The 17,357-nt window shown below is 41.1% G+C and overlaps 1 protein-coding gene across 3 annotated transcripts in view; it reads left to right on the forward strand.

Annotated features, from left to right (window-relative positions):
• The window catches only part of PEPD (peptidase D), a 209,693-nt gene that overhangs the window by 67,261 nt on the left and 125,075 nt on the right, over nucleotides 1-17,357 (forward strand). For all 3 annotated transcript variants that reach the window (XM_071440236.1, XM_071440233.1, XM_071440234.1), the window contains 3 exons: nucleotides 10,618-10,681; nucleotides 13,075-13,122; nucleotides 14,688-14,749. In XM_071440236.1, coding sequence (XP_071296337.1) covers nucleotides 10,618-10,681; nucleotides 13,075-13,122; nucleotides 14,688-14,749 — 174 coding nt within the window. The remainder of the gene's footprint in view (nucleotides 1-10,617; nucleotides 10,682-13,074; nucleotides 13,123-14,687; nucleotides 14,750-17,357) is intronic.

The following is a 17,357-nucleotide window of genomic DNA, read 5'->3' on the forward strand; positions in this document are numbered from 1 at the left end:
CTGAGGGGCAGAGGGGCAGAATCCCCTCCCCTGCTGCCCCCGGGCCCAGCCCAGGGCCGGCTTTGGGCCTGCAGCTCTCGGGCAGGGCCGGCTCTGCCCCGCAGCTCCCCCAGGGCTCTCCCGGGGCTGCTCCTGTTCATTCCCAGCCTGGATTGATCTGAGGCTTGCCCCAACACAGAGGCACCTCTACCACTTGGTCTTGTTAAGCCTCATGAGATTGCCATGTGCTAGCTGCCCGATCTCTCTGTGGATAAAAATTACTTTTTCAGAATTATCAATGCCTGGATTGCTCTTGCCACTTTCCTGACAATTGTTTTCTCTAAAAGCACTGCTCAAATGCTCAGACTTCTCAAATACTCAGTTTTGTCATTGTCCCAGTATTCTCATTGTCCACAACCTTGCTTGGTCTGGGATGAATGTGTATTGTTTTTATGACTTTTACTTCAGTACTTATTTTTATAAAGCTTTGCTTTCTTACCACTTTCTTAAACAACTTAAGTTTCTTGTTGAGAAGGCTTGAAACCATAATAGTGATTTGTATCAGTCCATTGATTGGCCATCTCTACCTTTAAGGGAATGCTCCATTTGCTCTACCTTTAAGGGAATGCTCCATTTGGTGGTTTTGTAAGCATTAAAGTACTTCTTTTTCCTCTCCTCTTTTTGATTCAGGCATTTTGAGAAAAAAGCCAGCACTAAGCAAATCTGTTGGGTGGTGCTGCACCAGAGTTTTTAATATCCGGGTGCGGCTTCAAACCACAGACTGAGATAGCACGTCTCATTTCAGTGGTGTGGCTGATAACCCCCACCAGGCATTTCTTATTTTATACTTTATGTAATGTGCTACCAGGAGTACTGAGTTCAGCGATAGAAACTCCTGATAACATTTTGAAATATCAGAGAAGCCAAGTTTTTCTTTTTCTATCAGGCATGCCGTGTGTTTTTTCTACAAGGCCTTGGCTGCTGCTGCTAGGAAGGTGAGCTGCAGCAAAACAAGTGTCCATGGGGGTTTGCCAGCAAGGCTCTGCACCTCCACCCTGCCTTCTGCTGTGCCACTGCCTGGCCTGAGGGCAGAGCTCTGCTCCTTGTTGCCCTGCATTTGGGAAGGCACTTCAGTGAGAAAAACCTCAAGTGAAATACCTACAGTGGTTCCTGTGTTCTTGCACTTCTGAAATACCACATTCTTAGCTCTTGATGTTATTTGTTTTCCTTAGGTTTTTTATTCCCTGTGACCTGTCTGTATGCTCAGGAAGGACTCTCTGAAAGAGTGTGGCCTCTCTTGAGAAACAAAAAAAGGAAAAACAAACCCAACTGATCTGCTAAAATATGCTAGGGAAGTGTATCATTAATATTAACGCTTCTTAAAAGTTAAATGTGAGTGCAGAGCAGGCAGGATGTGTTTTACTGCTGTAAAACTGGAGTTACTGGAGCTCTGGCAGTCAGAGCAGGTGGTCACAGCCCCAGCCCTGGGGGACACCAGATGCTGCTTTGTGTGGCAGGGCCAGTGTGACATCGTGGATACAGCACTGTGTGCAAGGGTAGGTTCTGTCTTTTCTTTGTGCCCCTTGAGGAGTTGTGTCAAGTTCATTTAATTTTGTTGTGGTTTGGCTTTCCTTACAAGTTGTGAAGTGGGAATGTTACACATCATCACTTTCCTTCAAAGCTGTTCAGGTCATCTAATGCTGCTGTAAAAATCAGTGCTGCTTTGTCTTGCTCTGTTAGTGATTAATATGGGAGCTGTGAGACATGCTACTGACATTGCAGAGCTTGCTGTGGTGCTTTTATGTGTGGGATATTAAATACTGCTTGTGTCTCTCTCCTCCTCAAAACTGATGTTTTTCCAAAGTACAAGCAGAACATCTGCTATAGGCAGATTTGCTGTATAACCTCCTTTGTTAAAAAGTGTGAATTGACACCAGTGTTTGAGTGAAACACTTACTGCATATAGTGACCTAGAAATTACACTTAATACCTTAATCACTATAATTCTCATGCTCTTTTTTTGAGAAGAGAGCTTTCTAATGAGTATATGTCATCAGTTTAATGCTACAAGAAATCTTTCAGGGATTTCGGTGTATAAACATTTCCTTAGTCACAGTTCTTTCTGTACAGAGCCCTTGACTCCAAGGAAGAATTTTATTTGCAGAGAGGAATAAAGCAAAGGTTACCAATTGCAAGTTTCCTGTGTTTTTGATGGGTAGCTCTTGGTAGTTATCTCTTAAATGTCTAATTGAGACACTGCTGCTTAAGGTAGAATTTATAGAAAGCCTAAAGAACTGTTCATCTTTTAGAAAAGCCTGTGGTGGGAATAGCTGAGCAGCAGCAGTGATTCTGGATACTTGAAGCAGATGAAATAGGGGGTCAGTGTCTGGCTTGTGCTAGGACTTACTGTGAGATTCTCCTCAATACTTGATTCCTGATTTCCTGAGTCCAATGGGCTGTACTGGTGCCCCTGGTTACCCTGGTTCTGCATGGTGTGTGTGGCACTGGCAATTCCAGTGTCACACACCCAGCCCCTTGTGCCAGCTGCATGCTCATGGGCTCTGCTCTTCTGCCCCTCAGACACATGGGCCTTCACTTACAATCCTGCTTGCTTCCCCTGAGCTGTCATCTTAATCTTGATTTCTTCTAAAATCATTCTTTTCTCAGAATCCATCTTACTGCAGGCTGTATCAAAGGGAGTCTGTTTCCATGTGTGCAGGTAGTTTTGTCTTTCAAAGAGTGTAGCAGTAATCCTGAGAGCTGTGGAAAGCAGTAATCTTGAGAGCTGAGCAGGAGCAGTGAGACTGGATACTTGAAGCAGATGGAATAGGGGGTCAGTGTTTGGCTTGTGCTAGGACTTACTGTGAGATTCTCCTCAATACTTGATTCCTGATTTCCTGAGTCCAATGGGCTGTACTGGTGCCCCTGGTTACCCTGGTTCTGCATGGTGTGTGTGGCACTGGCAATTCCAGTGTCACACACCCAGCCCCTTGTGCCAGCTGCATGCTCGTGGGCTCTGCTCTTCTGCCCCCAGACACATGGGCCTTCACTTACAATCCTGCTTGCTGCCCTTGAGTTCTCATCTTCATCTTGATTTCTTCTAAACTCATTCTTTTCTCAGAATCCACCTTACTGCAGACTGTATCAAAGGGAGTCTGAGTTTCCATGTGTGCAGGTGGTTTTGTCTTTCAAAGAGTGTAGCAGTAATCCTGAGAGCTGTGGAAAGGGAGCACCATTCAGGTACTCAGAACATTGTTGGAGGCTGTCTGTGACACCAGCAAGCCCATTAGTGCTGTTTTGTTATAAATCTAGCTTGATGCTTTTTAATCTTCTTGTTTGAGATAGTGAAATTCCTTTTGGATATAAAGGTGATGGCACTTTTTTGGACAAAATCAGGAACATCTGCTGGTGTCTTTTAAAGTGTGCTGTGTTGTTCTTCCTAGCAGTTCTTGACACCCTCTTGTTTGGTTAATGCTTTACCATCTGTTAACTTGATGATATTATAATGAGAAGGGAGTTTATTGGTGAATCCCTGACAGCATTAAAACATTGCTTTTGCGTCCCTTTTCCTCTTTCAGCTCTACATATTCTGATGTATTTCTATTCTTCTGCTTTAAATTTTGCCAAGGTTGTTACTCTGTGTTTGCAGTCTCTCTGAAATTTATACTCTGCTTTGAGCTCATTCTAGCAAGGACTGAGAAATGAGTTGTTGACTGTGTAGAACTTCAAGTGCTGAAGATTGTGCTTGTCTAATTTTCTCCTTGTGCATGTGCTTTCCCTCCTTTAAGTGAGGAAAAATGTAATGTATTTCATGCCATGTGTGTGTGTGCTGCAGTGCCTTGTACAGGTGCTATCTGCAGGATAATGTAGGCATTTAATTTGCTCAAGACAAAGTGATTTTGCCATAAAGTGGTGTTTTATATCTGTTACTCTGAATATGAAAGTCAGGGTTGAATGGAAGAAGCAGAAAGCTTTCATGTGAAGTTCACTAGTTTTAGCCTTTCTGTCTCACTGCATCAAGAATCATCCTCTCCTGATTTTATGATACAAGCTTGGACAATTTTTTCTGTATTTTAGGCACTAAAACTTGTAGAACCTATGAGAAGAGTACTGTACCCTGAACATTATTGTGTAGAAATCTTTGTTATTGGTCTATTCTGTTATCGTTCCAACTGTGTTAATCCTTACTTTTAATTACTGCTTGTGAAAACATCACTTTCTGGTATCTACCAGGAGCTGTGGCTCCTAAAGACAATAAAACTCGTGGATCTGTATTTGAATAGTGGGAGTCTTCAGCATGGCATGCTGCTTTCTGTCAGTGCTTGCTGTCTTCCTCCCTGACATAGGAGGAGTTCTTCAAAATGGTTGTTGACTGGTTATTTTGAGATTCCTACAGCTCCTTTTCAAAAAATACATTAAATTGTTGAGTTTTGCCGATTGGTTGGAGGTTTTGTGTTTTGTTTTGTTTTGTTTTTTCTTGATAAAGCCAGATACAGTGATTGTAGGCAATTTCCATTATTTGCCCTAATATACATTCACTGATAGCATGTGTGGTCAGCAAGACAGGAAACTGCTTTGTTGTCTGTGCCCTTTGATTTTAAATTAATATTTCATTTTGCAGAAGAGCAGTTCAATCACATTGGTGCTTATGGTAGGCTGCACCTATTGCTTTGTTTTATATGTAACTTTGGAGTAAGGCACCCCTCTTCCAGAATAGCTGCAAAACACAGACAAGGCCAGATGTGAGGACTTAAGGAATTCTCTGACACAATTCAAATCTTAACATGAAAGGTGTGTAATTTGTTTAATATTCACAGTGAACATACTATTTGGAATATTGTTTTCCTACAGGAATATTCTACATTCTAGGCTATGCAGTAAGATAACTAATCCTGAGCTAGGAATTCCAACTGAAATGTTGAAGAAAAGCTAAATTGGGCTACTTCAGGAAAAGCTGAATTTCATTTTAGAGCTGATCTACTCTAAAAGCTAAAAACTGAAAATCTGTCCTAGAAGCATTGAAACATAGAAATACCAAGCAACCTTTAGGAATAAATGTTAAACATATTGAAATTTGGATGAATGTTTAGATGCAAATGAAAGCACATACATAAAAATGTATATCAGTAATTAGGCTGCAAATATATTAGCAAGTGGCTTAGAAGTGTTTCTTTCAGGAATAGCTATCAGCTATTATAAATTCTGTTCACAGCTTTTCTTTGGCATTTGTGATTTAGATCCATCTCATTTTACCTCTCTTCTGAATATGGTTCTGAAAACTAGAACACTTTTTATCATGTTGATATTACAAGGGTATTGCTCCAGAGTCTTTTAGCATACAAAGAAATGTTGCTTAATGGAATTCTTACAGTAATGTCAAATTTGTACAGATCTCTTAAGATTTGTGTTATGAATTCTTGTGCAATGTAATGAACAAGAGGTTTAAAATGTTTTTAGACAATGAGACCAAGTTTTTATTCAGTTTAAAGTGGAAACACAACGTGGTTGATAAACTGCTGCAAATAAATTGTGATTGGAATTTTGTCCAAATATGTGAAAGCTGTCAAGTAAATTTTTGGTGTATTTATAGATCTCCAGAACTGTCAGAGCTGTTTCTCTTAACTGATGGATAAACAGAGGAGTCAGTTTCCAGTTCCAATTTCAGGATCACATCAAAGTGGAGCCAGTCCTAATAATGTGGTCTGGCAAAATCTGAATTGGTGTGATTTGGTTGTGATTTGATGAAGTATCTTGGTTTTTAAACATGCCATCATGTACTGTGTGAATTTAATTAAACCAAATGGAAAAGTTTAGAATAAACTGGGGTTTTTTTTCACCAAGATGAATAACTGACTGGGATCTGTGATTACTCATTTTTAATATTATGCTCCCTTACACTTTTGCTGGTGGTTTTTGTGTTTGATAAATGTGTGTTAGAGAAATGAAGTAGTTATTGTAAGGTATTAATTTACTCTCTGATTTAATGTTTCACACTGGATTTTTGCAGTGAAAGTTTTGCTGCTGCTCCTCCACCTCTTTTTTCCCATTGTTTGAGTAGCATTTTGCTTAAAATAAAATTGTCACTTGTTATCATTGAGGGATGAATCTCCAATATTTGGTGTTTAAATAAAACCCTAGCTGTTAAAATAAGGCAGTGCATAAGAATTAAATCATCTGAAAATACAGGTTCACATCTTTAGGCCATCCTCAGCATTTCCCAATCCTCCTGAGAGTAAGAAACCAAGTAGGTGATCTAGGTGGGGCAGGAAAACGTGGCAGAGAGAGAAGTTTCATGGCAAGCATCAGCAGAAGGTAAACAGCTGAATATTTAACTCAGAATAACTTAAGCTTTTTCACCAGAAATTGGGATGAATTGTAAGTGATGAACTAGAGAAGTCTCTTCTTTAGGGGTTTTTGTGGCTGAAGATGAGAAAAACTGGGGTCATATTAATGTAAATCAGTATCAGTGCAGGACTCTTACATTTTCTTTCTGATGGCCATGAACTCTGAGATGCCAGATTTTTGCTTAGATGCTTGGCCATGTGTACATGGGCATGTCCCAGGAGTTTGGAGTTGCTTATTTCCACTGTAAGAGAACATGAAAACTCCTGTTATTCTGGAAGTTAACTACTGACAATTCTATTAACACTGGTATTTGCTTGGCTGGAGTTATAAAACTATAGGGAAAGGATCCTGAGCCTTTTTAGGGCTGATATGCATTATTCTCTGTGGGTTTTTGCCAAGTTGTGTTGTCAGGGAATCTCAACAATTTTGCACACCCCAAGCCCCTTCCTGATGCCTATAAAAATTAGGTCATTGCTTCTGTTCACATCTGTTCACACAAGGGTTGGGGTTTATTTTTTATAGGTAAATAGGCATGATTCAATAATATCTGGGATCATATCTTCTGCTTGGGCAATCCTTCTAATTAATTTATGGCTTGCTGTGGGGTTTTTTGCACATAGTCTCTGCAGTGATTAATCAGAATTCTAAAACTGGCAGCCCATAGCAACATTACAAATGACAAAGCCCAACCTAAAAGTTGTAACCAGTTAACTTACTCTAGCTTCTTGAGAGTCATTTGTGGAGAGAAGTACCCCTCATTCCTGGGAAGGATCAGATGCACTTGAAATGATGATAACTGAATGAAACTTCTGATTTTCATTATGCCAAGTGAGCATTTCATGGAAGATAGCCTGTGGCAATGGTGATCAGTGCTAGCTTTAGCCTGTTTTGCATGCAGATTGGATAAAAATGGGTACTGAGCCCTGTATCTGCTCAGGAACTCTGCACCAGTACTTTTTACAGTAACAACCATGTTGTGCATAATTATCTTTTATTGAGCCCCACTAAACTGGGGGAAAAGTGGAAGAGACTAGAGAGAATATGGAAAGGTACCATTGAGGATGACAGAATGACAGAATGCCCTGGGTTGGATAGGACCTTAAAGGCCATCGAGGTCCAGCCTCCCACCATGGGCAGGGGCACCTTCCACTGTCCCAGGGTGCTTAGAGCCCCATCCAGCCTGGCCTGGGACACTGCCAGGGATCCAGGACAGCCACAGCTGCTCTGGGCACCCTGGGCCAGGGCCTGCCCACCCTCACAGCGGGGAATTTCTTCCCAGTATCCCATAACCCTCCTTCTGTCAGTTTGAACCCATTTCTCCTTATCCTGGCAAGCCAGGCCTTGTAAATAGTCTCTCTCCACCTTTCCTGTCAGCTCCTTCAGGTACTGGAAGGTCACATTGAGGTCACCCTGAGGCTTCCTTCTCCAGGTGAACAATGGCAGCTGTGCCAGCCTTTCCTGCAGCAGAGCTGCTCCATCCCTCTGCTCCTCCTGGAGCCTCCTCTGGGCTCTCTGAGCAGCTCCAGGTCCTCCCCAGGGCTGGAGGCAGCTCTGCAGATGGGGTCTCACCTGAGGGGCAGAGGGCCAGAACTGCCTCCCTTGGCCTGCTTTGCTTCTCCTTCTCCCTGACCTCTGGTTGCTTTCTATACTGCTGTTCTATATGTGACAGCACAGAATTTTTTGGCTCTAATACAGACTTCATGTTCACTTTTTCCTTGCACCTCTGTGGTTCTGCAACAGAGTTGGTCTTAGAAATCTTCCCAGTGGGAGAGGCAGCTTCATCACTGGAGCATTGTGGCTCCTGTGGGATGGGTTTGTGGGATGTGTATATGAATTTATTTTTCCATCTAGTTGGAGGTGCTAAATGACTGTATAAAAAAAGGGAGGCAGAGCTGTGAGTGCTTCAGAGAGGAGCTGAGAAGTCTGAGAAGTCTCAACTTTGTGCTAAGTCCTGCTGACTTCAGAGTGAGCTAGCAAGAGGAAGATGAGCAGGGAGGTGCACATCTAGGAATCAGGGCAGCTTGTCATCAGGTGTGATGAAGGCAAAAGGATCTCAAACGTGACCTAGTTTAACAACTGAGGGAGAGGATGGAGGATTGTGGGAAGCTGCTGTTCTCTTTCTCTTAGAGAAAAATTCAGCCTTGAAAGAACGATGAGCTATGTTTGTTCCTCAAAAGAGTCACAGTGTAGATGAAAAGAGATGTTGGAGGGATTAAAGCTGGAAAGGATTAATATTAACCAGAACTGAAGAATTGGATTAGTAGCTGTGTGCTGTAGGCTACACAATTATAGGAGCCAACTAGCAACAACAAGAACAAAAAAGTGGAGAAAGAGCTTGTGAAAGGAAAGAAATTTTCTTATTGGAGTGATGGAAAATGAGATCTATTCGTACTTTAACTGCTTTAAATGAAGTCAATAAAATCCAGCACACTTGTGGGTATATTTCTATGAAACATTTACTTTACAATAAACAGTTCTTTGATTTAAACAATGCTGCTAATTATTAAAAGGTGCTTTGGATGTATTGCTCTAAAGAGCATATGTTACCATAAATTACCAGTGGCCATACGTGAGCTGGTTTTACAGTTGGGATTCTTCTGATACCAGATGAATTGGTTAAAACTGTAAAAGAGAACCAAACCAACTGGTTAAAACTGTAAAAGAGTACCAAACCAAAAGGTGCTAAATCTGTTCATCATGGTTCTGGATTGTTGAAATACTTCAGTGTGTGAGGAATGAAGGAAGAATAAGGAGATGCCTGTAGAAGAAACAGAGTATGCAAAAGTTGGAGGTAAGGCTACTATAATACAGAGGGTATGTAAAGATAAGAGGATATAGTGGGGTTTTTCTAATTTTCTGTGAGATAAGCCAGGGAGAAAAGATAAATGATAATTGCTTTGGAATCTCCATCACTGATATAAAGACTCTACACAAGGAGTATTGCGAAAGGGAACATAAAATAAGATAGTTTTGTGTTACTTTTGAGTAGTACTTTCACAGATAATAAATTTTTAAAAATCTGTGATTTTCTGCTTGAGAACACCATAAATGGTTTCATGTTGTTCATGTCACAACCCAGTACTGTTTGGAGCATGAAGAAATGTAAATGATAAAGAAGCAGACAAGATAAAAAATGGGCATAAGGCAGTGCTGCAGCCTCCTGGCACTGCCAGCAGCTCTGGCAGGTGCCTGTGGTGTGGAGCAGCTCCTCAAGGTGCTGTCTGCCCCACCACTTCTGATGGTCCTCCCTGCAAGGGTCAGAAATGCCCTGTGGCCTCCAGCCTCATTTATTCTCTGCCCAGATGGTTTTGTGCTCTTGTTGTGTAATGTTTCCATGGCTGAAGCTTTGGTCCTGCCCACACCTCTTGCTCTCCCACTGGCACTCAGGAAGCAAAATGCACAGGATCCTCCAAGCTTCAGCACCAGCCATGGGTTTTATCCTCCCATTTTCTTTACCCTGAAAGTAAAGAAATGTTTTTATTTTTGTGGAAGGGTATCAGCTGGGTGATTTTATTATCTTGAGATCACATTTTCAGGATTATAGAGGTTGTATTTATTTCAGTGTTGGGGACATGGAGATTTTAATCAGAGATTAAAGTCTCCTGAAGAACTGGCTGCTACCATACAGTGAAGGAATGAGCAAATGTACAAAAGACAGCAGGAGAGCCCGGCAGGGACTGACTGCAAGCAGATCCTTCATGTTCTTCTTGCCTTTACAAAAATGTCTCTGGCTGGATATCAGGAGAAGAGAGTAGAAGAGATTTAATTTTGAATGTGGACCTGTAAAGTTGCCCATTCTGTTGGGTTAGAGGAGTGGATCTCTGGTGTCCTGAGGAATAGAGGCAGCAGAGCCCATGTCCTAATAGCCCTCAGCCTGCTAGATGGTTACCAGGGTGAAAAATGAATGTTTATTCACTCTTTGAATGTAACACAGGGCAGGCTGGTCTTTTGTTATTTCCACATCCTTCCAAAGTTTGGTGAGTTATAAAGTTGCACATAAGTGGCACGGCAAAAGTCCCTAACAAAACTGTCTTGCATAGAATGGGAAAAAACACTTTTGTTCTGAGGAGAGTGGGCTATCAGCATGGACTAGCTTAAAGCACACTGAATTTTGAAGCTGTGCAACTTTCTGTGTAATCTCCTGTTTTGAGAAATAAAGATAAGATTAGTAAAACATCCCTTGTATCTGATGCTATTGTTGTGATAGTAGAGAATATTATTTCTTTCTCTGTGGCCTTATTAAATGTAAGAGCAAAGCTAAACCCAAATATTTCTTTTTATTGTTTTCCAAAGGATTCATCCCCCTGAATTTTTCAAGAACAAATATGCTGTGGATGAAGCCTACTATGTGACTGAGGTGAGTTGTCTGTGGCTCTGAATATTTTTTTCTGTGAATACAAAATCAATGAGTGGCAATGACTTTGCTTAATTTTAGTCCCCTTCTCCTGACTTATTGGGATCTTCTCTCCCTCCCCTCTTACAGGAAAATGTCCTTTTATCTTACAAAGCACTTGTAAATTTTTTTAAGACTGCTCTTTTGATCTGAACATAGTTCTTAATCCAAAGACAGTCTCATAAACATGTTCTGTGCATGATGAGACCTGTCAGTGTTTGGCTTTATCCAACTGAAACATGTTGCTAAATCCATTTTTTGGAATGCCTTGGAGATTTGTGGAGATTGCTGTCAAGGAGGTTCCATGTCCTAGCTTGGACTGGGGAGCCTACATTTATTTTATGCCTCTAAAAAGCTGTTGGGAAAGGAGTGGTGTTTGTGAGGTCCCCAAGATGAGGTGAGAGATGAGAATCTGACTCCATGTTCTCAGAAGGCTGATTTATTATTTTATTATATTATATTATATTAAAAGAATGCTATACTAAACTATACTAAAGAAAGAGAAGGATACAGACAGAAGGCTTGACAAGAATGAATAATAAAAACCCTCAGAGTGACTGACTCCTCAGAGTGCAACCCAGCTGATGGTGATTGGTCATTCAGTAAAAACAATTCACATGGAACCAATCAAACATGCACCTCTTGGTAAATGATCTCCAGCCACATTCCAAAGCAGCAAAACAGGGAGAAGCAAATGAGATAATGCTGTTTTTTCTCTGAGGCTTCTCAGCTTCCCAGGAGATGAAATCCTGGCAAAGGCTGCGTGCCTTACTCTTATTTTCTACAGAATCATCCTATGACTTGAATAAGCAAATATATTCACATTTCTGGGTGCAGGTGTGCCTTGCTTAGTTAGGTTTCTGATTGAATTTCTGAGCAGATGTTTGGGCACTGGTGCACCTGGCCAGCAGTGGTTTCTGTGCTAGGAAGGCTCAGCAGGTGAGGACAATATTCCTGCCAAGCTCTGTGTGTGACTTTCATGGAGAGCAGCTTGAAGAAGACTCCTCTGATTCTTCTGTTCCCATAGAACAGTAATTCTGACTCTCTAGACCACAAGTTTTGTTCTCATCAGCTGTGAGGAGATTTCATTTAATTTTCCTAATGAGTCCAGCAACAAAGTAGGGTTTGATCTGTGTGTCAGGAGCTGGGAGTGGAGGGAGCTGTGGAGAGGTGGATTTTTGCCATATGTGAGTTGGAGTCTTGTTGTGTCCAGGTGCTCCAGTGCTCATCTGTCAGATGGTGAAAATTGCAAGTGGAAAATAAATGTTTTATTTTTTAAAATCACATTTTTAAAAATCACATTCACCTTAGTTGGTTTGGGTCACTTTCTGTCAACAAATGTCTTCATTGCAGTTCTATTCTCTGCTTTTTTCCTGCTTAAAAACTTCATTGATGGGAAAAGGAGCTTTTTATGTGGACCAGTAAATAAATTTAAAAATTAAGGCTGCTTTTGGCCTGGACTGCATGTATTGAAGTGGGAAGCTGTTGAAGCTTGCAGCATAACTGTTCAGCTCTCAGTGGTTCCTTCAGCTTTTGGCTTTTTTGCCAAGGAATTTGTTTTCCACCATCAGAACACCAGGGGCCTTTTTTACAGAATAGCTTTACATCAATGAATGACCAACATGTGTAAGTATGTTATCCTGATATTTCATGGAATTAAGAAACAAAAAAAAATAAAGGGTAGAGTTGATATTTTTGAGCTTTACTGCCATATTCTTTCTTTTATTAATATTAGTAGTGTGCTATTAAGGTGTTTTAAAGTGGATAGACTATTGCTCCATGCAGCTCTGTCATGTGTTCATTGCCTCTAGATAAGTGTAATTCAGCACCCACCCTTCCCATCTGCAGCTGCTCTGAAAGCCCAGCACTCTACAAGCCCAGTGATTCTGTTCTCAGTTTGTGAATGTTTGAGGGAGACTGAAGGAGCCTAATAAAAGGATTGGTCAGTAAAAGTGAGCCAGTGAAAATAACAGTAAGCATTTAGCACATTGTACCACAATAATATCAGTGCAAATGTATGTGCAGGATAGAGCACCTTGGTGTTCCTTATTTCTGTGTGACATTACAGCTTGGCTCCTATGTTATGCTTTCCTAATGATGACAATAGACATTATTATAGTTGGTATTTATGTCTTTAAAGGAGACAATGAACTTGATCACTGTCAATATTTTGTATTCTGCTGTCTCTTGTTGCATATCTCAGGTAATACTACAATATCTGAAAGGTATCAGAGGAACATTTTTGTCTTTGCAGCTCATTTACTTTATATACAGTGAATATTGATGAAATTGGTATCAATGTGTTATGTGGAAGAAAAAGAAAAGACAAATAACAGTAATCTAAACCCTCTTTTTAGCTTTCCAGTGTATTGGCTTCGAAGAAACCTGCTGTACTTCTCACTTTGGTAAGTCATATTGGAAAATACTACATTTCTTCAAAAAGGATACCAGTTTACAATCTAGTTTTCTGGCCCCTCCATGGTTTCAAGATTTGTAGCCTCTGGCCTTATCCCATCTGCATTCTGTCTGCCAAAAGCTGTTTTGGTTTTCTGGTAAAACACCACAAGCCTATCAACCACGAGGGCCTCCACCCTCCCCACTCTGACTCCAAACCCCCTTTTCCTTTCATGCTGTTCTGGTCATGTCATGAGCAGCTTTGGGCCTTTCTGTGGGAATTCCACAAAGGTTCAGGGAACTTTTTTTTTTGCATAGAGTGGTTTAATAAGAACAGCTTCTGTTCTGGGAGGAGTGAGGCAATATCAAATGCTTGCTAATTTTGAATGGTGCTTGCTTATTTCTTGGGAGCAAGCATGAATGAATGGAGGTGAAGGCTGTAAGTGTCTCCTTCCCATCACCTCCCAGCTGCTCCCCTGCTTTACAGGTGTTTTGTAAACTCCTACTATCTGTTTTATTGTCTCTAATATTTATAAAAATTATTTGCTGACTCTGAGCTTTCCCTTACAGCAGATGCAGTGGCAGCTCCTGGATTTCTTGTTTTCCCATGATAGAGACCAGGCAGAAACCATAGCAAAAAAATCCCTCCTTAGGAAGGTACATGGCCCTAAAGAACAGTTAAGAACAGAGGCCCTAAATAGTTTTCAGTCTTTCTTTCACTTATATTTGTACACTCTTAAAAGATAACCCTATGGCTTAATTTCATGTTCTTTAAGAGAAATGAGAGAAATGGAATGTTTGACTATCTTGTGCTTCTTATTGTGCATTTCTTCACATGGAGTTGTTGAGTAGTTATCACTCTGGGAGCATCCTGTTGTAATCAGGAATTTTCACATCATTTTGGCTGAGGGGAGGGTGCTGTGGTGCTTTCACATTCCTCCCACTGCCATGAAGAAGCATTCAGAGAAAGGAAGAGCTGTTCTCTGTCTGCTGCTGAATGGAACCCTGGTCCTCTCCTCCTGTGGTCTGGTTCCAGAGCTGCTGCTCTGCAGGGCTCCCCAGGCACATGTCAGAAGTGTTCATCTGCTGGCTAGCAGCCAAAATACTCTTGCTTATGCTGCTTGCTTGAATGGAAAGCTGGAGGGGAGCAGCAAGCAAATTGAAATAGTGACAAAGCAAATTTAAATTGCCAAGGCAGGCCATAATCATTTATTTTAATATTAAATTACTTTAGAAGAAGCTTTGCTATTTTTTATTCTTGTGCCCTGTATAATTATAGTATAGGTCTCACACCTCCCTCTCAAGATGCAAGGGCATTAGAAATCCAAGCTTTTCTGTTTCCTATGCAGCACATCCTGACCTGAGTTCTGTGCTGCTCTCCTATGGAACTGATTATTTCTTATATTGGGCTGTGTTTGAACAAACAGTCAGGGGTTTTTTATTTATAGTGATTCAGGTAAACTTATGTGCAAGATTTCCCAAATACTTACTGCAATCAGGTTCTCCCCATGATTTCAATTTTCAAGACATGTGTTTGGCTCAGAATCACAGTCCTTTTTAATCTCTTTCCTCCCAGCGTGGTGTTAATACTGACAGTGGAAATGTCTCCAAAGAAGCTTCCTTTGAGGGGATCAGCCAGTAAGTGACACAGCTTTTTTGTACATTAATTGTTACGTGGTTATGTTGAATTCATTTTACATTGCAAATTAAATTATGTTTTTTCTTGACGAAAGGATGTTGAATGGCAGATCAGATGCCAAATATTTTATTTCCAAAGAAGTTTTGATACATGTTTTTGAAGACTTGAAGTACAGTCGGGTTTTTTTTTTTGAAATCTCTCTTTCATCTAAGTTAATCCAAATTTTCTTTTTGTCTGTGTTTATACTGTAGCTATTTAAAACCAAATAGACCCATCCTCATACATCCATTTTCACTTTTGTGATTGGAATATTTGATTTTCAGATTGAAGAAAAATTAATCTTTAAGAGTAGCCTTTTTCTCTTACTGAGTTCCTTGCACATTATTAATCTAGATATTATGGATTCTGGTAATGCACAGAAAAATTGTTACATTATAGGTGTAAAATAAATTCACAAATCAGAAGAAAAAGGAATAATCATTTCTCTGTCTAGATGTGAGCTTTTAGTGTTCTTAGCTGTCTTTTTATGAAGTTTGGCTACCAGTGACGTAAAAATGTCTTCCTGCATGCAGTGTTTTGAAAGGGCAGTAAATAGAAATACATCACAGCCTGCTCTGGGATGTGAGCATGATGGCCTCAATTTTTAATGAAACACAACTGTCTTTTCTGTTATGATATTTTTTCAAGATAATTTTCTGGTTTTAGCTCAAGTGTATGGCAAAAAGAAACAGACTGCCCTCATTAAAAGGCCTGTTAAAATTAGCAGTTGTGCTGAGATGTTGATCACTGACTCCCAGACACCTCACTATTTATTTCCATCCTCCTGTGTCAGCAGCATGTTGATTCTACAGTGAGGATGGTTGGGCGCAGAACTGGCTGCAAGTCTGGGCACTCATTTGTGTAATCTGAGCATGTTTTGTGCTGGGATTGTTTCTTTGTGTCAAGTGATCTGAAATCTGGAATCTGATTTCATAATTACTTAGCTCTCCCCTCTGTATCCTAAAGGGGAGTTTCATGGTTCTGTCAGGGATATTGGGAACAAGGTGCCAGGCATTTAGACATCTTTTGCTGCCCACTGAGTTCAATATGAAGTGTTCCACAATACACACAGGTCACTTTGAACTAGTGTTTGGTGTCCTCTCTGCTGTTACAAGCACTCTGAGTTCTGTTGTCTGCTTTTTCCAAGTAGATGGTCTGCATACAGATGGACTCCAAAATCTGTGTGGAGCCATATCTCCAGTTTTATCTGATACACCTCCACATACAATACAGTTATTAACTTCACCAGCAATTCTTTATTGGAATGCTGTACAACAGTCTGTTTGAACTACCAAAACCCCCTTTTTTACCTGAATTCCCCTAAACTCTGTTTAAAGAGTTTAATTAGTAGCCCATTCACTAGTCAACATTAAGCTGGGAAGCCACTCCATTCAGCACTTCATTTGAGATTTTAAATGAGTGTCTCCTACAAGACTAAATGATGTTTAAGCATTGGCTTCTCAGTTAGTGCTGAGCGTGCTCCCTGTGTGCTCCAGGAGTGCTTCTCCATTCCTAGCAGGGATTTCCAGCTGGCAGCAGACATTTCTCTTTGGCACTTGGCACATGTTCATCCCTCTCCACCCCCTGGCACTGGGTCATTCATTTTGCTGCCTTGGACAGGTGTGGTTGGTACCTTCCCCTCCCTGTTGGGATCTCTGGCTGCTCACAGTGACCCTGAGATTGTTCAAAGTCTCTTTTCCCAGCCCAGTGCTTGAAGAAGCACTCAGGGCTCTTCATTTCTCAGTCTCAAGGTTGTTCATTGTTCCTTATCTATAAAATTCTTTCTCCTGCCCTGCCAGGTCCATCCAGCAGGACAGTTCCAGGCACTCTGCCTGCCCCCAGGGCAGGGTTATGTCTTTGTACTAAAAACTACCTGTACAATATTTACAATTACTTCCCAATACCCATCACCTGTGTTAGACACTGAGCTTCTACTCTAAACCAATCTGTGAGTGCCACCAGCACAGCAGAAGAAGAAGGAGAAAGGCTGGACACACCCAGATTCCTCCATCTTGCCCCCCTGAACCCCCATTCTAAAAACCCCAGAATCTACTATTTCAGTTTGTGATAAATTCACAATCTTTCTATTGAATTTGTCATGGCTTGCAGATCTTCATCCAAAGTTGGTAGTTTGCTCTATGGGTCATAATCAAACCCACAGGGGCATTTTGGGCTCTGTGCCAGGGTCTCTGAGCCCCCTGGCAGGGTCCTGGCTGCTCAGGACAGCCACAGGGATGTGCTGGGTGCTGACACCTCCCAGGCTCACAGTATGGGAGAGCATGCACTGATTTTGTTGTTGGATCAACTCCCCTCTTCTGACAGAGACCATGCCTTCAAACCACTTGCCACTCCAGTCTTTCTTGATCTCCCTGGTTCTGTTTGTGTCTTCTCCTGGGCTGTGGTGGCTCTGGTGAGCTCCTGCTTGGTTCATGTGCAGGGGGTAACTGGGGGTCTGGAGGAGGGGGTGAGCTCCCTTTTAAACTCAGCTTGTCTCAGAATTTTGTAACTGACTGTATAAATCAGTCCATTTTATATTTGTTTTCAATATAGACCCAAATCAAATTCAAC

Source organism: Agelaius tricolor, unplaced genomic scaffold (assembly GCF_023055355.1).
Source record: "Agelaius tricolor isolate 1412-34295 unplaced genomic scaffold, bAgeTri1.0.p SCAF_15, whole genome shotgun sequence".
NCBI classification, from domain to species: Eukaryota; Metazoa; Chordata; class Aves; order Passeriformes; family Icteridae; genus Agelaius; species Agelaius tricolor.